Source organism: Zonotrichia albicollis, chromosome 4 (genome assembly GCF_047830755.1).
Source record: "Zonotrichia albicollis isolate bZonAlb1 chromosome 4, bZonAlb1.hap1, whole genome shotgun sequence".
Lineage (NCBI taxonomy): Eukaryota > Metazoa > Chordata > Aves > Passeriformes > Passerellidae > Zonotrichia > Zonotrichia albicollis.
This window is the reverse complement of record NC_133822.1, coordinates 71,121,158-71,146,911: the sequence shown is the minus strand read 5'-3', so window position 1 is coordinate 71,146,911 and position 25,754 is coordinate 71,121,158. Positions and strand designations below refer to the sequence as shown.

At 39.7% G+C, this 25,754-nt stretch overlaps 1 protein-coding gene across 1 annotated transcript; it reads left to right on the top strand.

Annotated features, from left to right (window-relative positions):
• Window positions 1-25,380, top strand: SLC15A5 (solute carrier family 15 member 5). The gene is made up of 9 exons (XM_005481863.4): window positions 1-594; window positions 2,224-2,446; window positions 6,389-6,558; window positions 8,399-8,619; window positions 10,177-10,363; window positions 12,859-13,047; window positions 17,190-17,321; window positions 23,935-24,043; window positions 24,813-25,380. The coding sequence occupies exons 1-9, from the start codon at window positions 258-260 to the stop codon at window positions 24,955-24,957; spliced, it is 1,713 nt and encodes a 570-aa protein (XP_005481920.2). The 5' UTR covers window positions 1-257; the 3' UTR covers window positions 24,958-25,380.
• Window positions 25,381-25,754: the final 374 nt, after the last annotated feature.

Here is a 25,754-nt window from a genome sequence, read left to right as displayed (position 1 = left end):
AGAAGCTGAAGCGTTCATGTAGTTCTTTGATTTTTTTTTGTTTGTTTATTGGAGTTTTTTTTAATATTCTTTGATCCTATGTGTAATATCTCAAAAGTGACAGGTGCCCTAAGAAATTGTAGTAGCAGAGTGTGGAATTCAAAGCGAGACTCTTACCAGTCTGCTAATGACAGTGGAGGAGCACAGAGGTGTACCTGTAACTCAAGCTGATCTACTAAAAAAAAAAATTAAAAAAAATAAAAACTAAAAAGGCAGGCATGCCTGATGCAGACACGCAGGAGAAGGGATTTGTGAACCACATGGCTGACAAAGAGCAACGAGCTGGGAAGGAGCCTGAAGGTGAGAAGAAGCTGCACGAGGCTGTGTGCGTGCTGCTGGTGGAGCTGTGCGAGCGGTTCACCTTCTTCGGCATCGTCTGCAACATGATCCTCTTCTGCACTGCCAGGCTGGGCTACCCCAGCCACGAGGCTGCCATGGTCAACATGTGCTTTGTGGGCACCTCCACGCTCACCCCAGTGCTGGTGGGCTGGCTGGCAGAGTACCTGGTGGGGAGGACCAAGCTGGTGTGCATCTGCATGTTCCTGCACTTCCTAGGTGGGTGACTGCGCTGTGTTTTACCGGTTCTCTTGTAAAAATGTGCTCTTGAGCAGGTGTTGGGCATCTCCTCTAACAGCTGGTAACTCAGCTCCTCCTCTGCAAAATGCACTGCAGTGTTGTCACCTTTGCAGCTTTCAGTGAGACAAAGCAGAGTTTGTGTGTGCATCTTGTGTAGCTGGTGCACAACTTGGCTGCTCTGAGGTGGGTCAGCGGATGGGACAGTAAGGATGCTCAACTCTTAAAGTTGGTCCCTAAGGTTATCAGTGTTTGGCACAAGAGCCAGGCTTCAGTCAGAGAGAGAATTCTAACTCCTAACTGCTTTCCTGCTGTTAGGAGTAAGATAATATGTAAAGGTACAAGGGACATTTGCATTTGGACAAGAGGAAAAGTATTTAAGAACACACTAGTATAAACAAACTTTGCCTTAAGTATCCTAACACCTGCACTGAGGGCCTGCCTGTGGTTGGCACATTCTGAACCTTCCCTGAGTATTATTTTGAGTACTTTTTACAGAAAAAGCACTGCTCAAACAAAATCCACCGGTTCTGTAGCAGCTAGGGCATCTCCCATGCACTATTTTGGCGTCCCATTGTAGGGCATCTCCCAGCACAACCTGTCAAGTTAAATCAAGTTGATAGAAATGCTTCTAGCTTGAACCAGTTGTTGAGCAAGTCTGATTTCTACAACAGCCAGCCATATTGTTATTTAGACATGCAACAAAGAAAGTTAAAAAAAAAAAATCTGAACGTTCCTGAAATGTTCTTGAGCTGATTGCAAAACCATTATTCAAGCAGTCTGGAAAAGTGTTTGCTGTTGTGTTCCACTGTTTCTCCCCTGGTGTTCTGGTTTAAATCTCTTTCTGCCACCTGTCCTTTCAGTGCTTTTCTTAAAGTAGAAGATTGGACAAACACAATTTGATGGATTTGGGTATTGTTTTAACTAGAGCATTTCTTCCTTTGGAGATAAATCATTAAACATTCCTGATATATAAAATTCAGTACACAGTCATAGGAGTGGCTAATAGTGGTGTTGTTGAAACACCAATATATTTTTAGCTTAGTCTCCATTAAAACTTGGAAATTCTGCAGCTGGCTAAATCTGAAAGACTTGCTTGCAGACTAGAAGAGGCAAATGCAATTCATGGCTTTCATTCATTCATGCAATTCAGTGCGTCTATAGTTAAATTTTCTGAAAACTGTATTTTCTAAGAAGCTGATGCAGAAAAAAAGATTTTTCCTACAAAAGTCTTGAGGATTTATTTCCTAAATTATGATTCCTATTACAGTTCTGGGATTTTAGAAGGAAAAAACAAAAGCTGCACTCCACTATGGGATGTTTTGTGGGGTTTTTTGGTTAATTGGAGGTTCAGTAGATGGAAGAACCTGAATCCTTGCAAGCACTTGAGAAGAGGTTTGGTTTCTCAGAGGTCCAGAGTGATATTGCTTTACATAACAACAACCAAAAATTTCTACCTCTCTACAGGATTCGCCTCTACACTCTTCTGTTGTTTATCTTTGATTTTCAATCTCTTTTCATACCTGCATAGAACATACCTGCTCTAAAAAATTCAAATCTTATTCATCTGGTTCCAATTCCCTTCCAATGACCATTTCCTTTCCATTCCAGGCACAGCACTGTTACCTGTGGTGTCATTCCCCTTCGAAGACGTTCACATCGACAGACGACACATCCTCCTCACCCTGCCTAAAAGGGAGCAGAAAATTGTGTTCTACTTTGCACTCCTCACAGCCAGCCTGGGAATAGGAGGAATAAGAGCCATTGTGTGCCCTCTGAGTGCCTACAGCCTGGAGGACTGTGGCCCAAAGGAGCTGCTTTCATTTTTCAACTGGTTGGTAATTTAGTGTTGGCTAAATATCTGTCGGGAGTGGTAGAGCATTGCCTTGAAATTCAAAGATTTTGTGGATGGCAGGTTTCATGTTCTGTTTTTAATGGCAAAACTTTGAGGTTTTGGGAGAGTTTCCAAGAGTTAAAGCACTTCCTGACTTCTTCCTTTTGCTCGTAGATGATAATCTATTTTGGACACCTAAAGAAGTACTCAGAGTTTTCAGGATTGAACAATTTGCCCAAATACTCAAAAGACTTGCTGACCTTTTTTGCTGTTGGAACAACATATTCCATTAGGTTTTATTATCCTAATATAATTATCCTAAAGCCATAGATATGTTATTAGCCTAATAACATATCTATGGCTTTAGGATAATTTGCTGTTGCTCTGTAACAGTGTCAAAATTCAATGATATATTGAGATTTACATCAGAGTAAATTTTTAGCAGTAGACTACTAGTTTGCTGGAAGTCAGGATTGTGAGTTGTCTCATACTAAACTCAGTGCTAGGGATCTGCTGTATTATTTCATCTTTGCTGCTGCCAAGTTCTGGCATCTGATAAATATGGCATTTGTATTTTGGTTGATTTATTTTTTCCCCATTCATAGGAGTAATTGCTCTTAAAATGGTTCTTAAAATCAGGGTTTGGATTTTTTTAATGTTTTTGGTATGAATGATTTCTTTCTCCATGCATCGGGGAGGTAATTTTTGATGGTTTGTTTGCCTTAATTTTCCCCTTCTGTTGCCCTATAGAGAGTGCCATATTTTCTGGTTAAACCATGCAGTGGGACTCCCCATATTTCTGCTTCAAGGCAAGGTGAAAGAAAGCCCTAAACTGCCCTTTTTTTTTCTCCTTTACATACATGGTTATTAAGATAAAAACTGAGCACATTTGCATATTAACAATACAATGCTGAAGAATCAATGAAGATTGTGGTGAATCAGGTCTCTCTTCCTTTGGGGATGGCTTTCCTGGCTATTCTTTTTACCTTCAATTATGTTAATATCAAGGAGTTTTGAATTAAATCCAAACTTTAGTGAATAAAGTAGCTTTACCAAAGGTGGATGAGACTGTTTAGTTCCTTAGAGCAGATTCTGCCTCCTTGACCTGCCCATAGCAGAGAAGAGGAAACAAAAAATCCTTCCTTTTTACTTTATTCTGAGTTTTAATCCTTAATTAGCAACATCATTTTGATTAAATAAGACTCTGGGGGATTAAGACTGGAGAGCAATCAGTTGTTCTGAAGGATAGCTCTGGAGAGTTTATTGTACTGTGGTCTTAGCCATTCAGAATTGTGTTTAATCAAAGTGACATTTCTCAGTGTTGATTACAAAGGAGATATAATACGAATAAAAAGTTCCCTGGGGGAATCCAAATGGGTCAGTTCTTGGAACTTTGGAAATATCAAGAAAGGCACAAGTGCGTTTCAAAAAAATTTAATTTTTGTACTGGCACCCGAGGAGGGGCTTTGGAATGCAATCTCAAAATTTAGAAAAATGGGAGGTTCATTCTGAGCATTTTTCATCTAATTAAACCCCTCAGAATATAATCACTTTTTCTTGGTAGTCTGTCCTCTCTTGGTGGGTGTTTGTAATGAGATTTAATTTTAAAATTATATAAATTAGGATGGCATACTCTTGATGAGTTTGAGTCTGGTCTTATCAAAGTTCTGTTTAAACAATCAGAATTATTGAATTAAGGACTGGGTTAAAAGTCCTGGTGTTTACTTGTTTTCTAATTCAATCCTTCAAGAAGATTGCTTGGCACATCTTACAGCATGGTTCCAAGCTGCAGTATGTACTGTGGCTCTGATCTTATAAGTAAGTAGAATATACCAATCCTAAGTGAAGAAGCAACTTGAATTCTGTTGGATTAAATTTTTCTAGGTCCTTCTGCATTTCCAGGGCTAAGGTTACGGACTGGTTCTGTTTTGCAGGAGGATAAATATGTTCTGTCTGTGGGGGCAGAGAATGAGAGCAAAGGTACAGAGAGAATGGGCAGAACTGTATCTTGTCTTACAGACTTGTAAAAAACTGCAGACACTGTAAGACCAATGGTGTTTTCCACCCTCACTTTCTCTGTTTTGTTTCCACATTTTGCAAATCAATTTCTGTCATTTCCTCAATACACTGACTTTTTAAAAACTTTTTCTACCTCTTCAGGATTTTCCCCCACTGTTTTTGCAGAGAACTCCATAGTGATACTCAGAAAACTGACCTCCCCCTACCAAGCTGTATAAACATAAACAATACTTTTCAATAAGAACCACCTGGATGTTACTTCTTTAAAGTTTTTCCCCACAAATGCATTTCTGTGAAATGTTCTAGTGTTTAATGGGCTTGTAGCACTTAAGTTTGTATCTGCACTGCATTCTTGAAATGAACCCCTCAAGTTGGCTTTTGGCTCTCATTGTGGAGAGGCCTTTCAGGAAGGAGCTCTTCCCTGCAAAACTAGACAGAATATTCAGCTTGGTGTATCTAACTAATCTGCCATGCCCTGGTGTGAGCTCTGAGACTCTTTATGTAATAAAGGCCTGAATACTGATAATCTATGGTCAGTAAAATATGAGCATAGCCCAGAATTCTGGTATGGGTGTTGAGGTTAGTTCATCTTTCTTCTTTTGGCCACAGGGATTGATGAACACATTGGTTGGGGTTTTTTTATTCTTTATTTTGTAAAAGGACAGGAACTTTTCATTTCTGTCATAAAGTATGCTGCTATGCAGCAGTGAAAAATGAAAGTTCTCTTCTGTTTTTCCTGCTCTTCAGGGTTTTCTTTGGATGCTCCTATTTCCAGCCAAACACTCATAAAGTCCTGAAAAATATCAGGACCTTGGGTAGCTCAGGTGCAACTCTGAAAAGTTCAGAAAACAGCCACTGAAGCTTCTGACTTAATAATTGTCAGTTAAGAATTGATTCAAAGCTTTTACACAAGTTCTGGCCAAATGAGTCATGTAATTATATTTTCTAAAAGCTTTAGTTGGATGGGTCAATATTTTTATGTACGAAATCCCTCCAACTGTATCAAGTAACATAATTCCAAATCTTTTGTCACCGAGAAGATAATTCCAGATTCATTAGCCCACACACTCAAGTTCAAACAGCATGCATGATGCAGAAGTGGCACTGAACAAGAAAATGAGCTTTTCTTCTTCCAGTAATATGTATTAAGATTTTATAATTGTGTATTTCACCTTTAAATGCAGTTGCTTCCAGACTGTAATCTTTGACACATTGGGATGGCACTGCTCAATAATTGTGCTCTTTTCAGGGGTTCCAAACTGCAGTAGGCCTGCCACTAGTGGAATGCCATCTGCTTCCAGGATTGTGTGATTTATCCTTTGGATGTCTTCTGTGATTAGGAGGGGCTCAGTACTTACTTGGGAAGCACCTCTACTACAAATTACAGTCTCAGAGAAAATTATGGTGGGGAAACTCCTTATCTAGATATTCCAGAAGCCAACAAAAATTCAAGCTGAGCCTTGCAACTAATAACTGATAAATCAAATTTTAATATTTCTTGCATTTTTTAACATTTAATATTTCTTAACCAAAGGGTGGTGGCATTAAGACATTTCTCTCTTAATCTTGAAGCACAGGATTGGATGATATTTCATACACAGAACTTGTTACCAGATATTAAATGTGTAAATGGTAAATGTTGATGTATTTAATTAATGTCACCCACAAGAATATTTCCAGTACCAGACTGATAATTTGTTCAGCTCTGCTGCCTTAGTACACTTACTTTAATCACATACCTCTTGGAGCTGAGACATTTGAGTGAAAATCTGTTTTAATTGCTGTGCTAATGTGTGCATGGTACTGATGCTGTCCATGATTACTATACTTAACCATGCCTTTAATTGGATGTTTTAATCTTCTGTAAAAGCTTTTATATTATTCAGCCTCTACACTTTTCTCTCTCTTGTCTGTGTGCTCTAGGTTCCACTGGCTGGTTAACTTGAATTCAGCAGTGGTCTTTGTCAGCATTTCTTACATCCAGCAGTCCGTGGCCAGGAACCTTGGATTTCTTATCCCATTTGTGTCTGGGCTTATGGCTATGATCACAATTCACATGGTTCGGGGTGAAATGATTTACAAACCCAAAGCAGGTAAGAGGCAGCTCTGTCTCAGGAAGCATCTTCAGAGGTTGCTTTCACAGAAGAAATCAATATCTAAACTATTTCTTCTATAACTTTGTTGGGTGGTAGATCCTTGGGGTTTAGCCCTCCAAAATCTGCCTGTGAGAAATTCTGTCCATTATCTGGAGATTCTGGGTAGGCTGTAAAAGTTGGAAACAGTCTCTGGTAAACTCATGGTTGTTTTCTGTCATGTCAGGGCGTGTACCTCTGCCTGTGCAGGAAGAGGTGTAATACGCCTGCTGTTGGTGAAACTGATCTTGTCATGTTTTGTTCAACCTTTTATCTGCCCAACCCCTCATATTCCAAAGGAAAGGAGAGGGCCATGACAATCTTGGAGACCAGGTCAGATGAGCCAGGACACGGCTGAGCTGCTGCTTTATTGACTCTCTGCTGGGCTCATCATGGGGCACTCAGTGCATCTTCTGGGTTCAAACCCTTGCAGAGCAGTAGCACCCCATCACTGCTTCTTATTCTCTTTTTGTGACTATCCAGTCTCCAGTGCAAAGCAAAACAACATTTCCCTAACTTAAATCTTATTACAAGCTGTGCCAATGAATTGAGCTGGTACCAAATTTCCTGTTATCTTTTATTTACTTCTGAAACTAACTCTGCTTTGAGAAGAACCCCAAATCCCACTTATTTTTGTGGTTAGCTTCTTAGTCAATAAAGAAAGAAGCTTCTTAGCTTCTTTCACTCTGGAATTCTGCATTATTTTTTTTTTCTTTTAGTCTTCAGATTTGCTCTTAAAATAATCTAGGCCTGAAACTTGAACATCACTTGCAATGAGTGGTGAGAATAGTTGCCGAGTACAGTCCTGCAGAACAATAAAAACTCTACCAACTCTCTGTTTTCAGGTTTTGATTTGCTATTTCAGATTTGATTTTTATAATGACAACATTCTGCAAGTTAATTCCACACTGTCAGGGAGTTTTAAATATTAGCTTATCTTATAAAATGCCCTTACATAGTTCTTTAAAGCAAGTGCTTCCAGTAGGTGCCAATGGATATTTCTAGAAAATAACTTCCACATCAGAGATAGTAGAGAGACATTTTCATTCTGCAATCTTAGTTCATTTTGGGTCTTGGAAAGTATTTATTTATAGACACTCAAATTATTGTAGTGCTTTAGCACTCAGAAAAACATAAAGTGGCACAACCCCCATTTGTATGGATGGCAATTTGCCAAAGGTAAATGAACCTGCATTTCCAAGCCTGAAGCTAATAGTTTTGTGCTCATCCTACTTTTATTTCATCTGAGAAACAAGCTGGCAAACTAACCAGTCAATAAGTTTTAATATGTCAAGTACTAGACTGGAAACTCCTTTTTTTGTCCTGCGTGCTACTTGGAAGACCTGAGATGATTATTCTGGCCTTGAAATTCATCCATGAAAATTCTCTCAAGTCTTCAACTGTTTTTTAAACTCTTTTTCCTTCTCACTGCCCTTCCCTTGCTACCAGACTTCAGCAGGCATTCAGTAAATGGAAAGACAGTATGAATTTCCTTTGTTTTTTACATGCTCAACCAGAGACACACGAGGTGTTGTGTTAAATAACTGGTAATAAAAGGAGGTCTTCTCTGTGGCTGTTGGACAGGATTGCTTCTGTAACAACTGGGTTGAAAGGAGAATTTTTAAAACAAATTCAGGGTTATTACCTTTCCCCTCGCTAAAAAGACATGAAGCTGAATATACCAGCTCGTGCTTTCCCTCCCCAAGTGTTTGGTCTTGGCTGATGTTTATCTTGACAGCAGGTGAAAGCATATCAATGCTCAGAGGCTTCTCTGAGCATTAACTTCTCTGATTGCTCGCAGACAGCTCTCTGCTGACGACCTTTGGGGTGATTTTCAGTGCCCTGAAGACGCGCTGCGTGCGCCAGCGCTACCTCGGCACAGCCGTGCCCAGCTGGCTGGACCACGCCAAGGAGCACCACGGTGGGCACTACAGTGAGACCCAGGTGGAGGGCACAAAGTCACTGGCCAGGCTCTTCCCCTTGTTCACCTTCCAGATTCTTTACAGGACGTGCATCATGCAGGTGGGCACACAGATTTTAAACTAAAATATTGAAATATTTTAGCGTGTTTAGCGTGTTTAGCGCCGGCTGAGCAGCCTTGAAAAGTAGCTCCAATTGCCAAAGAATATACCTTGCTGTTGCCTCTGATCCCCTCAAATAATGAGAATTGACTTGGTCAAGACTCATTAAGAAGCTTGTGTGAATGCTTGATCAGTATCTTTACAAAAAAGATTTATATTTTTTTCTTCATATTATTAAGTTAACAGCTTTCAGTGCCTGTGATTCATATTGATGATATTTTAATTCCTATTCAGAAATCAATTCTTACATCCAATAGGCATTGGAGAGAAGGAACCAATGGAATTTGACTCAGTTCTAAACTTAGATCATTTTGTTTCTGTTTATTCTCCCTTTCACAATTTACATTTCCTTTTGGACATGGAATGTAGGTGAAAATGTTTTTGTGAAGAGCTAGCATTTGGATAATCCTTGAACACTGAACAGACTCAGAGTGGGTAGGGTTGGCTATAACCATTGATGAGAAACCCTATGTGAGCTCAGTTAACTATATATTGATATTTGGACATCTATAAAGCAGCAATATTCTCCCTGGGTTTGAAATCAGTGATCATATTGAAGAGTGTGCAGGACGCTGCAGAAATCCAGAGCTCAGTAAAAACAGACAGATTAAAGAAACCAGTTCTAGGTTGAGTTCTGTCCTGACTGTCCTCTGTGAATTGCTCAAATTAGAATTTCCCAGTCTGTAAAAACAGTGGATTATGGCTCCCTGCTGCACATGAAATTAATTAATCAAGCTTCCTCCAAAAAGTCCCAAACAAACAAAAAACCCAACTGAAAGATCTGTAAATCTGTTGGTAGAAGCCATCAGGATTTTGACTTCACACTTTTTTTATAGACTCAACAGCTCTTCTGTGTAGCCTCACAGAAGCAGGAGGAATTATTTGCTTTTGTAGTGAGAGAGTCTTATAAATCTTAATTGTGTACCCAGTTGACTGTCACTGGTTTCCTCGTCTTCTTTCTGTCTTTGGTTTTCAGTTGCCCCAGGTAAAAGGAAATCCTCCATGGGTGCCCTGACTGTGGGTTGCACGAAGCTGGTTCTAAGGCTGTACCCAAATCTTCATTCCCTGTAGCTTTTCAAGTGCTCCTACCTTGAGCACACAATCATAAGTCCAAAATCACCCTGTACCTTGCAATTCTAAAATTAAGTCACTCTGCATTTTACTATTTCAAGATTCTGATCTGTTAAACACTGTCTGGGTGAAGTGACTGAAGTTTTGGGTGGAATTATTTAGTATAGTGGCTGATGGCTCTAAATAGGAGTGATCAAACAAACTTTTTGACTGTTGCTTGATTTGTTAAATGTAGGAGAAAATCTCATAAAAGGGAGATGTTATGCTCTGGCAGAGAGCAATCTTGTCATTATCTTCATGAATGCTCACTCCTTTTTTGCCAGCAGGTATTTGGTTTAATGTGACTTCTTCGGAAGGAAAAACTTGGAGAGGTTTCAAATACAGTGAAAATCTTATCCATGGATTGTGGTTTTATCCTTCAATACAGATTCCTTCAGGATATTATCTCCAAACCATGAATTCCAACCTGCACTTTGGTGGATTTTTGTTGCCAGTTGCAGCAATGAACGTGATCAGCATCGTGCCCCTTCTGATTCTTGTTCCTATTTTGGAGTGCATTAACTCCTGGCTCTTTAGCTCCAAGGACACTGGGCATTCTCCAACAATTTACATTGGTATGTGAAAAATACGTGTTTATATACAGCTTTAATATGTTTTCTGGTTTTGAAAGAGAAATTTCAGTGTGATGGATGATCCTAGACATTTATATCTGACTATAAATGTTAACATTGATTTGTTTAGGGATGATGCTCAGAAGTAAAAATGTTTCAAAGAAATTATTGAAAAAAACACAGTCCTTAAACTTAAAACTATTCCCTTTCATAGATACCCTCATTAAACTTCCTACATTTTTTATCTTCCAGTCTGCATTGCAAACCTCAGATGAAAATATTTATAAACTGCTATTTTCTCAGTGTGCTGCTATTAATTCAGTGCCCCATGGCAGACAGCACAGTGAGTACTGACACACACAGAGGTATTAATCTGACTAAATTAGCCTAATTAAGAGTGTTATTAAGTTTTATACAAACCAGAAGCATATAACACAGCAGGTTGCAATTAGCCTAGTTTTTAAAATAACATCTGCATTAAAGCACAAAAAGCACATTCAGATAATCATTTTCCTTTAAACCATGGAAATTTCAAGTTAGTATTAATGTTCTCTCCTGTTATGTTGAACAGCAGTAGAATATATGCAGTGGTTTGTTCTTAATAGGTTCATTTATCAAAATAGCCTCCTGTTAGGGGTGATAAACTACCTGAGGCAGAAAAATACCTGTGAGTACAGGCAATGGCTTCAGATATCCAAGTGTATGACTGCACCTGCAAGTGTGGTAGACCTCTAAGTGCCAATATTTTTGCCAACAGTTAATTAGGTTCTCAATTATTTTCAGCAACAAAATTGGAAGTATAAATAGGCAGTTGGTGTTAAGCCAGCCTATAACTATATTTTAATTCAACTCTTGCAAGAAGAAGAAATTTAAATAGTTTTCTGGAAGTTTTCTGCATGTTAAGAATAGCAGTTTTCAAGGATGAACCATACAGACAACTGAAAGACCTGGTTGCTCTGGGTCTACATAAAAACTGTAATCTGTTACTCTAGTTGTTGGTTTATTCATAAAGGTCCAATAGAGTTTCTAGATAATAGAAAGAACCTTGTCCCAGAATCACCCCTAAATATTACTGAAACAGCTTGTTCTCCTGTAAAATCCAAGCCTCAGTCATTCCAAGACTCTTGTTGTAAAGAGGACTGAAGGGAGAAAAGATGAAAACTGTACCTCCAAGGCTCTTGGTTTCTTCTTCTGCCTCTTCAAGTCTTAAAAAAAAAAAAAAAAAGCTGTAATTTTTGGGCACACAGACGTTCTTTTTTCTGAAATGTATTGGCTTTTAGTAAAGGAAAATGCTCCAAGTTTGTTGCACTGCTAGGAATACTGAACTGCTCTAGGTTTCTTCAGCACCAACATAATTTTTCACTAGGAGAACTCTTGCTTTGGACGACTACAAGAAGCTCCTTGAGGGCTTCATACCTGGCTTTGATAAGGTGCACTGGCCAGAAAACAATGTTGAATTCCCTCCTGTCATCAATTTTCGAGCAATAATTCATTGATATTCTCATTAAGCACTAGAGGAGCCTAAACAGCTTCCAAGGCTCAGGTTAGGCAAGGAGGGTAGGATTTTTAAAGCTGTGAACATACAGGAAAATGGGCTGGAATAAGGGTGTGAGAGTTTGGTGCTGAGGAAGAAACACAGAGGCCTGCAAGAACACAGCAAGGCTAAGACCACTCAACTGTTTGAGTTTTTTATTCTTTTCTAAAAATCATGGACACTGAAAAAAGACAAAGTTTATATGTGTTATAAATATAATATGAAACAAAGACTGTTGATGTCCAATCTAGTGAGTGAAGCAATTGCCAGTCATGAAGGCTTGGTAAGAAAAATATAGTCTAAGCATTTGAGCCAAAACTGTCAAAAGCAACCAAATTCTCACATTATGGCTTAGAAATGTTGGCAATCAGAAATTTAGTCATAATCAATGAGAGCTCAAACCATGGGAATTGTAGATAATTCAGGTTCAGAGACTTGCTGGGGAACCTTGTTTCTTTGTGTTTTTCTTTTTTGAGAGGACACAACCATTTCATGCTGCCAAGATCAAGAAATAGAAAATAACGTATTTTAATAGTATCCTCTTTGCAATGGGTGAAGTGTGATGTAGCTATAATTTGGAAGAATTTCCTTTGGTTCTGTTCTTACCCTTTCTCTTTCTCTTGTATTATGTGGAAGGCCATTTGCCTCTTCTTTCTTTTGTCCTTCCTTTTCTCCCTCAATATTAAAAAAAAAAGTGAAAAGTAAAAAGTTCTTCTTTGTGACTTTGGTTTTAAGAGAAGTTTTTCCTCTCTTATTTATTCTGAACTCTGTATGTTTACTGAGCTGGGGTCCTATTGCCATATATACATAGCAAGCACTCTTTACTCACGTTGAAGTGTCCAGAAAAAATTATTTGGGGTGGAGGTAGGAAGCTTCTTTTGCATTTCTTAGGAGTTTTCTGCACCCTAAAGCCAGGATGGTGCTGTAAGAGTGGCCTTGGTGAATGTTCTGTGTCTTCACCCAGTTGTAGGTCACTTATCTGCTGCCCTTTCCGTGGTGGCTGCTGGCTTCTCCGAGATGCACCGCAAGCGCTTCCCCCAGGTGGAGCAGACTCTGTCTGAGGAGCTTTTCCTGGTCTCCTCCATGCCCTGCTTCCACCTGGCTCCTCAGTACATCCTGCTCGGAGTGGCTGAAGCCTTGGTGACTCCCTCCTGTGAGTAAAATCAAATGGGCTAAAGGAAAGGTGTCCTGGTTCTGTATCAGCTGCCTAAAAATAATTACTGTCATCTGATATTTTATCCCTGGCTCTCTTCCATGGGCTTAATGAGCAGATCTGGGCTTTACCTGCTTCAGAGAAGCATAATTTGTCTTGCTGGCCGTAGCTCAGGATGAGCAGTGATGTTCCAGATCAATGGGAAGGGAGCACAGCCCAGTCAGGTCCCTGGGGAGCACAATTCCCTGTTTGCTCCTGGGGCTGAACCTGCTGCAGGCAGGGTCTGGGCTGGATGAGCTCCTGAGACCCCTTCTGAGCTGATTTTATTGAGATGGAATAAAAACACACCTGAGAGCTGAGCTGTGGTTATGCTCTGGGACCACCTAAATGGCCACAGTCAGAGCAAAGTGAAGCAATTTTGGTTTTTGGGCCCAGCTAATGGAATTATTACATGTTTTTCACTGGCACAGAGAGGTAAATGGGACAGGTTTACCTGGAGAAGGGTGTAGGCAGCTGCAAGGCTTTTGTTAGTGCTGCAATCAGGAGTCATGAGAACATGCCTCCCCAGATCCTCATGTCTTGGCTTGTGACATGGAGCCAGAGATAAACACTCCTGTTTTTAGAGCTCAGCTTGTGCCTGACATCCACACATCATGTAGTCATACTCTTGATTGTGATTCTGAACCTTTTCTGCTTTCCGTAATTTACTTTACTGTGTGTGCACTGATGTTTTTGAGGCTTGTTTTCTTCTGAGGAGCATGCAGAGTGCTTACCAGTGTTTTACCTTGCAGAGCTTTTAAAATAAAAAAAAAAAAAGTTAGTATTATAAAAATAATCTCAGCAACATTAACTTAAAGACACAGGTAAAGTAATTGCCTGGCTGATCTCTGCAGGCATTTAATTCTGTGGGTTGAGTGTCTCTTGTTCCAGTACAACCCCTGAAATGTTCAGGTTTGTGTTTAAGAGCAGGAAATAACTTCAGTGTCTCAGCTTCATTCTTACACTCCGAGACTACTGAGAGCTGTGGGTCACAGGCTGTCATTAAAAAGGTAATTTTCCCTAGTTTTAAATACTTAGCACTTTCATAATGCCTCTTCATCTGATAGCTCTCAAGTACTTAACTGAGACAGGTTTCTAGGCAGGTAATTTGGTTTCTAGGTTACAGGCTAAGTGTAACTGAAAACTGTGACCTTCTCTGTTTAGCTTAACAAAAAAAAAGGTTAGGAGGTGACTTGCTTACAGTCTTCTCATGCAAAAGCAGGGGAAGAATACTGCTGGTAGAAAAAGGCCTTTTAATCTGGCACACTGGGACACAACTGAGTCCAGTGACCAGAAGATTACATTAGCCTTTAAGAAAGAAATAAAACTCCATTTTAGGGCTTGTCTTCCTTTTTTTTTTTTTTTTTAAGGCCTTTTTTAAAGGATTGTGGTTATAATTTCTTAGGAAGAAAAGCTGTCCTTCCCCATTTAAATAGGGATTAAGCATCGTGCTTAGAGCTGCAGTGAGAGGTGTGACTTAAGAACCCAGATATAAATGGGACTGAGTCTAAAGACTTGCAGATAAAAAGCTAAAGGGAGGTGCCTAAAATAAGATATTGCTGTAGCTGATGGGGAAGGAGGTCTGCATTCTTGGTAAAATTTGGTCACAGAGTGTCTTGGCTGTGCAGGCAGGGCAAGCCAGCTCTCTGCAGTCTGAGAATTCCAGCTGCTGATGGAGAGGAGCCTGCCTATCCCCTAGGTCTTGCACTGGCTGAGATTCACTCAACCATCTCCAGCCTCTGCATTCAGGCTTCTGACCTGAGCTCTGTCTTTCCACTTCAGTTTGGCTCCCAAACAGCAATTCAGTTCATTCAGTGAATCTCCATGGATGTCAGTGACAGCCCAGACCCTCACAGAGCTGTCCCACCTTTCCTGACCATTTACTGCCTTTCTTATGCAGAAGGTCAAATTTAGACATTATAATAATTTACTGGACCTGAAAGTACATGATCCAAGCTGAGGAGGGGAATGCTCACTCTCTTAAGCAGAGGGAAGGAAGGAGATGGCTCATTTGTGAAGAGTTTGGTTAGAGATGTTAGGTTTGGCACACTGAGCTCTCTGTTTTCATTAGGACCTCTCTCACTGAGGCTGTTCAGCCTGGGAAAGAGGAGGCTTCAAGGTGACTTAATTGTGTCATTTCAGTACTTGACAAGAGCCTACAAGAGAGATGGAGATTATTTACAAGGGCATGTAGTGACAGGACACAGGGGAGCAGCTTCAGACTGAGAGCAGGTTTAGATTGGATATCAGCAGGAAATTCTTTACTGTGAGGGTGCAGAGGCTCTGCCCAGGTTACCCAGAGAAGCTGTGACTCTCCCATCCCTGGCAGTGTCCCAGGCCAGGCTGGGCTCTCAGTAGCCTTGTTTAGTGGAAGGTGTCCTTCCCCAGAGCAGTGAGTTTGGAACTGGAGGATTTTAAAGTCCCTCCCAACCCAATCTATTCTATAATTTGGTCCCTGACACTTAAAACTGTGTTTAAAAAATATATTTCATTATCTTGTTGATAGCAGTTTTGAATAATCTGCTTCAGGTGGCAAGAGCATCTCTTAGAATAATACCTGCCACTAAGGAAGTCTGAAAAATAAAATCAGACAATGGTATTGCTCTCCTCCACAGTGCCACAAAGTTCTCAGTAGCCTCTGACAGGCTGAATTTGTAACCCCAGCTTGGTTTAAAGCAGGAAAGCCACAGCTCTGTTAGTTAGAGGATATATTGGGGATGGCTTTGCCCACCAATAAATTGCAATGGTCTCCGGGGGGAAATGCAGCAGCTGTTCAACAGCTCCCAGCAGCACCGTGGGGAAAGGGAGGAGGGGAGCGGGCTATTGAAACAGCAGGGGTAATTTAGGTAACTGGGATGCAATTACCCAGGCTGAATTTGACCAAGATGCATGTTTTGCACCTCTGCTTTTAGAAGGGAGGAACAACCAGAAACTTTTAAGTCTTTTAGGGTCTCCAGTTAGCTGTACAGTGCTTCAGGCTGTTGCATCTACAGATGGTGACCCAGGCTCACCTGCTTTCTCTTGCCCTCAGGCTTCTAGTTCCTATTGTGAGTTAGGAAGAAAACACTGTCCGTGGTGGTTTTTTTTCTTTCACATGTTTTCAAAGCTCTCATTGGACATCCAAATTAAGAATGGTGAAAGATGGTGATTGCAGAGTTTCATTTGTATCCAGAGGTGCTTCAGGCAACTCAGCATCCGAACAGGACCCTCTGCTGGCAAATTTTCAAACTGGTCATTCTGATTCAACAAATTGAATCAGAGGTCATTCTGATTCAACAAATAAGAGAGAGAGGGAGAAAAGGTGTGGAGGAGAACTCAAGGAGTGAAATTAGGAAAGAAACTTTTTGGTGGTAGTGAGAATTGCACAAAAAAGGACAGCTATCATAAAGCCTTGCTGTTACAGCCAAATTACAGCTGGTGGGATTATTTATAGGCACCCATGCTACAGCAGCATGCTGCAGCTTCCCCTCTCCACCAAAGCTGTTGCTGCTTCTGGTTCAGCCTTCTGGCAAGAAAGTGAGGGATGAGGTCTTAAAAATGAGCCAGTGAGCCTGGGGATTGCACTCCAGGGAACAGAAGCATTGTCCAACCTCAAGGTAAAGCAAGCTAACTGTCCAAATTAAGGCAGAGCTCTAGATTTTGGAGTATTTACCAGTGGCTGTGCTGCACTGGCTCTGAGATAGGAGGTCCTGCTGTTCTGCAGTTAAATATCCCATCCTTTGTCTTCATGCTTTGCTGGCTGTGGTGGTGTTTCTCTGCTCTTGCTCATGCCTGAGGTTTTGAAAGGTGCAAGCAAAAGTCTGGGTAAAAGATGTTTTTACACTTGTGGAATATGGAGAGCTGTGTGTGGGTAGTTTATTACAGGTATTCATTAAAGCAGTTTAGATAATGCTTTGTTACAGGGCACATATTGACATGTTATAGGGTACACCTGATTCCACTTCTGCAGTAAGTACATTCTCTGCATAAAATATGGAAATTCACTAATAGAGATGCTTTGAAATTTTTGTATTATCTATGCTCCTCCATCTTTCTTTTGTTTTCTTATTTTTTCCTCCCTTTTTTTTTTTTTAACTTTTAACTGTTTCTGATTCCTTCCAAAGGTTCCTTACTTTCATTCTGGCTCGTGCCTGCAAGAATGAGAGGGATTTCCATGCACTTTTTAGCTCTCTTTAACGGAGCTGGCTGCTTTGTGGGAGCTCTCATTGTTCAGACAGCCCATGCAGGCACTCAAGGTAAGAGTATGCTCATGGTGGGTGCTCCTGAGCAGTTTTCTAATATTATTGATTTGGAGAATCAGGCAGCAGAATTAAAAGGGATGCCAAAGTTTTATTGATTTGCTCTCACAATTAAGATGGAATTAAGATAGGAAATAGCCTTCCAGCTGTATTCATCCAATTTTAATGAGTCATCTTAGTTTTGATAGTCGCAGTAATTAGAGGATGGCATCTTGCAGGAAGTCCTCCTGTCCAATCTCTGTACTTGTGTTCTGGAAGACTGAAAATAAATTGGCTAGAAATCACCTTTTTGTGTTCATGAAGAGGTACATTCATGTTGTTCACACTTACATGGAAGCCTCTGGCCTTGAGAGCAAGATCTGGGCTTTAAGGAATGGGGAAAATTCCTTTCTGTCTGTCCCAGGATTGAGGTTTCAGGGCTGAGGGTTTCAAAGCTGTCTGGGGAATTCACTCTCCTGGAGGCACTGGTTCCTCTGCCCTTGCCCAGATTTTGGAACAGCCAGGTGCTGTGAAAATACTGTCTCCCTGTGGGCTTGTCCTTCTGCAATTCCCACAAATCTTCCTGTTTCAAAAGGAGTTACTGCAGGTTCAGCCCATTGAGGCGCATTTAGTGGAAGCTCTGAACTTCTTGTTCCTAGGTTGCTGGCTTTCAAAATCAGCCAGGAATTTCTTAGTCATTTTTCCTTTGCTGCTGAATCTTTGAATATAGAAAAGACTTGTTCCACAAGGAAATTTAACAAGGAAATCACTTGAGTCCTTGAACTGAGAGACAGGCCTCCCAAATTTGTTCACAAATTTGAAATAGTCCCACTGCTGAAGGAATATTTGTGAAGTTGCTATTGCCAAGCTCTGGTGGAACAGTCACAGAGAACTTTTAATTAGAGACCACAATTGTTGGCCCTAATGCATGACACCACTGCATTTAGGGCAAGATTTTGTAACTGTTTAGGGTTAAAGTTTTGGGTTCTTCTCTTTCCTTTCTTCCTTTCCTTCTCTTTCTTCTACAAAGAATCATGTAATTTAAAACCAAGTAGAAATGGGTGCTTTGAAAGTGCGACAAGAAATTTTTATTCCGACTCACAAGATCTGAACAAACAAATGATGCTCTGACACGCAGTCCTGTTTTTAAGTTAAAAATTCAATTAAAATTTTATTACAAGGTATAAAGCATCACCTGGAGATGGGTAAAAAACAGAAATGTCTGCACAAATGAATCAGGCAAAGAACTATTAAGCCCCAAGCCATCCGCTGTGGAGAACTGAGCTCCTTGAATATCCCTTGATGGAAAAGGTTGTTTTTCATTATTGTGAGTTCAGTGTAATATGGGTGAAATTAAACAAACATTTTAAGATAGACTGTGTTGCTGAATTTTTCTCTTCCCCCCTTCAAAGTATCAAAACTATTAATTTTTATGAAACTGAACTATTTAGTAAAACTGACATTTTACTGAAATTTAACTTTGGAAATTAAATAATTGCAAAATTTTCAAGCATAATGTCAGCGCCAAAATATTTTGCTTGTGTTGTGTCGCTACTATGTAATTAATTTCTTTACTGAGTATTTTTGTACTCTGCGGTAGAGGAAACCAATTTTTGCATTTGATTTGCAATTCAGTTGGTTTTTATCTGTTTTTCTGTAAAGGTGATTAATCCTTTTTTTGTGAACTCATTTAATTGATTCATAAAAAGTTTTTACTTGCCAGAAATACTGTTTTAACAGAGATGGTGAGACCACGAAGGCTGAGCTCTAACTTCTCCACAGGCTGCAGTTGCCACATCCTTTTGTTCAGGATTCTTGAGCAAACTGAAAAGTTTGCTGGCTAAAATATTCCTCACTCTTAGAAAGTTGGGTGGCAAACTTCTCACCTTTAGCTTTTCTTTTCTTTTTTTATTTTTCTTTTTCCAAAGCTGTCTTTGTGTAACTTTGTCAGACCTGCTGTTCCTGTGGGTGGAATTGACTGCACCATTATCCTGAGCAAAAGTCACTCTGGAATTTCCAAGGGAATCGGTGACACTCTGTATTCAGATTAAGATGCTGTGATGGGAATGACTGCTGCTAAGCAGGGAAAGTCCTCTGCAAAACTTGAAAAGCTTTAGGGAAAATCAAGTGGAAAATGCTTGGTGATTGCTCTGCTGCTCTAGTTAGGAGAGTGTTAGAGATTACTTTTCCTATTAATATGTAAACACCACATTACTGGGCTCTCACTTGTTATTTTTAAAAATAATTAGGATCTCACTGGGTATCTCTTTCTCAGTGTTCCCTGCTTGAATAAGATTAATAATTCCAAATTACCACACAATTCACAGCTTGCAAGTGATGGTGATGTTCTGTGAGTTCATTTGTGTTCTAACATTCCTCTGCTCATCCCAGGCTCTTCTCCTGCTGACTCCTGGATCTCACAGTAGGTTTAGGATCAGAATTTTGGAGGTGGGGATATTATAACAAAACAAAAAATGCATTTTAGTCTCCCTTTTGGTTTTCCCCTAATTTGGTAGGAAATGTTATACGCACAATTTTTATAATGGACAGCTACTTACAGTGGACTTTGGTGCTCATTACAATCATATCAAACCCACTAGGTTTTAATAAATTAAAAAAAAATCTTTTGCTTTTATCTTTTGCTTTTTTCAATTTATTGAAACCTTGTGGCTGCCTAATGAACCCACTAAAGATGGCTGCTGTAGGGTACAAATTTGTGTCTTCTCAAGGAAAATTAAATTCCAATGACAAATTAAAATTTTTACTTTTTTTTTCAGATCTGTTTAAAGAGCTTGTAAATATTCAGTGTCTGGACAATTTATGAGCTGGGAGTAAAGCAAACCAACCAAAACTATTTTTTTTCTTCCTAAAAAAAAGCTCAGCTAATTTACTAATTTTTTAGTTTAATATAACTTTATATTGGAAGAGCTAGTTCTTTCTCTTTTGCAGCAAGAAAGGATGGTGTTGATGAAATGGTTCTGTGAGATTTAACAAGGTTTAGTGAGTGATTCCTGGGCTATGGATGCTTTTGTCTTGTCCCACGATTCTTGTTTCACTGAAACCTGAGCCAAGACTATTTCTGGTTCTCCCATCTCCAGCACTGAGACCATGTTTTCCCATGTTCCTGCAGCGAAAGTAGATCCTCCACTGTGTATTTTGAAGTGTTGAAGCACAGAGGGTGTTGACAAAATTTAAACATTTTTATATCCTATTTTATGCCACTAGTTTAGAATTTTATTTGGGGTTTTATTGGCAGAGTTGATCAGATATCAGTCACAGTCAAAGCTGCATTAATCATTTTTAACGCATCTATGGAGGATGGTGTGAATATGATAAAATAAGACTTTTTTTAAAAAATCTGACGAGTGCAAACAGATGATGGGTGACAGTGATATTTTCAGTACAAGCTGGGAAACTGCTTTCTTTTGGATCCCTTACCTCTCCTAACATTTTAACGGAAGAAGATGCAAGACAAAACCTGTCCTCTTATGCCAATCATTTCAGAATACATTTCTCTAAAAATATTAATATAAATATGTAAGAAAGAAATAAAAATAAAAAAGGTCAGAGGAAGGAAGCTGTCCCAGACACAGTTTTCCTGCTTTTATTTAGAGAATCACAGGGGGTTTTTGGTTTGAGTTTGGGTTTTTTGGTTCTTTTTATCATTTTAGTCTTGTGTGATTCTAAAATACCAAAGATGATAAAGCTAAAGGATATTTCTTGCAGTCCAGATGGTGGTGGCCACTGGTGCCTACTTAGCTAATAGGGATTAGAGGCAGAGTGAGACTTTAATTTGGATATGATCAAACACTAAATGTATGCCCACTAAGTTGATGAAATGAAGGAAGGCAATACAAACCTTGTTAAAATATTAATTAATTTTGTTTTTATAATCCTAGCATAGGTTGCAGGATAGCTGCAAAAATGCAGGAATGGTACAGGATAGAGTAACTTCTGGCATTTGTTTTTTCTTCAAGGTTTTCCCCATAATAAAATAGGATAGTGCAAAAAATCAGCAAAAAATCCTGGATGCCTCCCTGTGCAACTTTCCCTTGAGCTCTCTGAGGGTGCACCGGAGCAGCAGAAATGTTGTGTGCACTAATATTTGTCTAAGATTGGCCCTTTTTAGGTTTTGTTCAATTGGCAGCAGCTCCTTGCTGTCAGTCACCCACCAGAAACAGCCCAGGAAAGTTTTTGTCCATTTCTGCTTCACCTCCACCCCTGCCTGCCTTGGTAGGATCAATTGTTTCCTCTTGGTGTTATTGGTCAATTTGGTAAATTCTTGGTAAATTTTTCCTTCTTCTTGGACTAACCTTGGTATTGTACGTTATTCCTTCTTCTTGGACTGATTGATTTTGATGGAAAATTGATGGGACTCCAAAATGTCAGTGAAAGTTTACCAGGTGCTTTCTTTCCATGATTGCAGAGCAGACTTGAGGAACAGACTCTGCTTAGGCTTCGTTTTCCAACTTGTTCTAAATTTGCCATAAAATACATAAGCAATTCACCTCTAACCAGTAGAGAGTCTATTTAAAATAATGCACCTAAAGGAAACTTTCTGTTTCTTTGTGGTGATTCATGCTTCTAAGTATTCCTATTGTTGGAATGAAAATGGAAATCAGGAGCTTGTTGCAGAAAGTTAATTCCCAGTGAGCAATTATCTGTGTGACAAACCAACCTTGTAATTGCCCCTTCTGTTGGCAATCTCCACAGAAAAGAACAAGATGCACAGAGCCCTCAGGCAGTATCTTTTGGGGAAAAGTGAATTCTTAGCATGTTGCATGCTGAGGCAAGGAAGGGGAAGTGCTGGACCCTTCAATCACAGCAGTGCCCAGGGTGCCCAATTCCAGCAAAACCAAAAACTAGCCCTGATGCTCATGGCTGAGGGTGAAATCCTGAGAGTTTTAACCCCAAAGGCAGTCAGCCTGCAGACAGCTTGTGGGAGGTGTTAGTGGGGTCAGGGTGAGAGCATCTGAAGGGATGAGTGAAGTTCTAGCACTGATGATCCCTGCAAGCAGAGGAGAGGATTCTCTGCAAAGTGAGTACATGCAGATGTAAATATAGTCCAGATTTATCCCCTATTTCATGGGGAGAAAAAAAATTAAAAGGAAAAATAATGAAAGAAAAGTGACAAGTAATTATTTTTTGGCTGTAAGTAGGAAAGGGTTTTATTACTTTTTGCTCCATCCACTGATGAAAATGTATACTGGAAGGATTGTAGTCTGGAAATCTTTGGGACTGCTGCCATCCTTGTTCCTCTGTAGAAGAAGGGACAACAAGCCTTGTTGTCCCTTTCTGAGAGGAAAAGAAAGCCTTGTTCCCAGCTCTTGCTTTGGACAGAGCAGGAGACCAGAGAGAAATTGTGTGTGCTATGGCAGCTGGAACCTCACCATATCCTGTCTGATTTCGTCCCTGCCTGTGCTGTTGATAATTTGGATTTTCCAAGGGTTCTCTGTCATTATCCTGGCCTCACTGTTTAAGCACTGGTGACTCCTAAAAGAATCAGAGGGGAGACAGAGCAAGGATCTTTGACCCATGGCCATGGGAGAAGTGGGAGTGGAATGCAGTGCTTTTCTCTGGTGCCTTTATCAGTGATAACACAGAGAGTTGTGCAAATGGACCTTTGAAACTCAGAAGACACAAAACTGTTTTTATTAACTTTTTAAGTACATATTTTGTGTTCAGTTTTCACTATAAATGCCATTCCATGAGGAAGCTCCTGCAGTTAGCTTAGCCAAGGTGGATAACCCATCAGAGAGTGTGAGCTCTGCTCTGACAAGCTGCAGTGCAGACCCCCATGCATGATTTCTCTTCCATCACATCCTTGTGCTCTGGCTCTGCCTTCCACTGGCCCCTGGGGGATGCAAAATGAAAAACTACCTGATTGTGAATGATGACAGTAAAAGTTTATAAGCTACTAAAATGAAGTTACAGCACCTAGGAGCTCAGTCACTTACAGTGTTGGATGATGGGTTTTTAAAAATGGCTCTGAGATAATGCTGTGAAAGGAAGGGAGCAGGCAGAGGTGTGGTGGTTCTGCTCTGTGATGGGCAAAAACGCAACATGGCATGGAGAGAACTGTGCAGGAGCTTAGGAAAACTGAGGGCACTTGTTCTCTGTCAGTCCCAGGAGAACTAAAGGCAACAGCTCTGAAAAAAAATTGTTTATAGCTCTGAGATGTGAAGGGAAGAGAAAAATGTAAATATATCAGTGTGTGCTTGGCAGGGTGTAATCCTTTGACTGGTGTCTCTCCTGTGCTGTGAAACTGCTCTTTGTCTCTAATTAGAAAAATATTTACAATCTAAGGATGGCAGTCAATGTGCAAAAGTGGCATTAGTGGACAGATCAGAGGATCTGTTAAGGCCATCAGGCTTTTACAATATAGCTGTGGTAAGAAGTCTGGTTTTCCTTCTTTCCCCATTAGCTTATTCAAGGGGTGAATTGCCCCATTCCTGGGATGGGCAGGATTTGATACCAGACTTTGATGCAGGGGAAAGGTGACTTTGGGCACACTGATGCTGCTGTAGCTCAGATCAGGGCTATGCCTTTAATCTAAATCTCCCAATAATCTCTGATTTGCATCTCCTGCTGCAAGGCAAACTAATCCTGCTGCAAATGTCTCCTTCACCAGGCAGCTGGTTCCCACACTTGCTGCATGAAGGTAAATTGGAGAGGTTCTTCTTCTTCTTGGCTTCCTTAATGATGGTGAACACCCTGGGGTTCTGGGCCATTGCACACAGGTACGTGTGAGGAAATGAAAACTTGGTCTTTTGTTTGTAGGTGCATTTAACAATTCTAATAAAATCTGTAGACTAGTGTGTAATAAAGAATTGGTAGTGATAGATCACATGTGGAGAGGTAAAAAAAAAAAAAAAGGCAACTGATGTAATTAATCTTTAATAGTTAAAGGATCCTAATTCAAAAAGCCCTAAAAAAGAAGGGCATTGTATTCTTACTTTCATCATATTCTTTATGGAAAGGTGTTAAATTTTTGGCAGGGATTTCAGATGGGAACACAAATAAATTTCTCAATAATACAAGTTTTTAATTACTAAAAATGTCTTTTTGAAATCAATTGTTTCTTTTTTTGAAGAATAAGAATTCTTGAAGCAGGGAGGAAAAAGAGTGAAGACTATTCAGATAAACACTGATTTAGGCAGAGGGGGAAAACAGACTTTAAAATTTGGAATAAGAAAACATACACTAAAATTTCTCTGCAGGAACAAACTATGTTAATAATTAATTTTTTTAAAGACACAGTACAGGTATTATTACCATCAGCACCTAGTTTGATACTTCTCATCCTAAAGTTCTGAAAGGCTCTAGAAAAATACATATTTGCATTTTCCTATTTTTTTAACTGCCTTGAAGTCCAGGACTTGGAAGGCTCTGTAACTTAAAGAGTATTATGCAAGTATTTATATATTATATGAAAAGTTAGACATAACAATGGGTGAAGCTAATACTTTAAAGGATTATTATTTTATTTTCCTTCTGTATTTCCCCCAGATACAACAATCTCCATGAGGATTGCACCAATGGAATCAGAGGAAGTTTTCCTGGAGAAAAACTTTTGAAGCATGAAAAAGCCATCAAGCACTATAGTTCTGTCCTGGAACGTTCTCCCATTTTGTCTCCTGTGGAGAAAACCTGACAGAATTTCACCCTGATAAAATTTCACCCCTAAATTTTGGCGGTTTTTATCCACCAGCTCTCTAAGGATAAGTTACCCCGCGCACTTAAGTGGAACAATGTTCTGGTATTTATGAATTATCTGGTGAATAATAATGTTATTTAGAAGTTAAAAACATAGCAATATTTATAGGATCTGGCCTTAAAGGAGGCTGCACTGTCATAATTCACATGGAGGCCAAGGAGATCTCTGTTTGCCACAGTTGGAGAGAGGCTTTTAATCTTTATATGGAAATAGGTATCCACATCTATTTGTATTTAGGAATGGTTAAAACTTAATAAACATTCTCATTTGTTTGTTTAGCAAATTATTTTGTGACAGTATAATTTACAAGTGATTTTGAAATCTGCTTATTGGCTGGTTAATATTTGCAATGGTGGGAATCCTGTGTACTGCTCTTGGCTCTTGCTGCTTTAGTTTCCCTGTCAGTGAAATGGACACAAGCCTTCTTTGCAAATTGCTTTGAGATCTACCAAAATAAAACTAAAAACTTAGCAACCAGACACTAGCCATCAGTCCATAAGGTGTTCCATAAAAAGTTGATGTTGGGGCATCCAGTCTCACTTGGCAGCAACGCTGTGAAATTTGTTGTTCCTGAAGGATGATACGAAGAAAATTGTTAATAGGAGAATGGGAGAGTGGAATATATTAGCACCAAAATTACTAATTGCAGCCCAGCTGAAGGGGGTGAAGGGAATCAGGGAAAGAAGATTGGGAAAGGGTAAATGCAGCTGGAGATGTGGGGAGATAGTTATTAG

Excerpts from the sequence above, each read along its gene's own strand:
- SLC15A5 (XM_005481863.4), top strand. The coding sequence starts at position 258 with ATGCCTGATGCAGACACGCAGGAGAAGGGATTTGTGAACCACATGGCT. Across the intron at positions 6,559-8,398 it reads GATTTACAAACCCAAAGCAG|ACAGCTCTCTGCTGACGACC; the intron begins GTAAGAGGCAGC and ends GATTGCTCGCAG. Across the intron at positions 24,044-24,812 it reads TTCTGGGCCATTGCACACAG|ATACAACAATCTCCATGAGG; the intron begins GTACGTGTGAGG and ends TATTTCCCCCAG.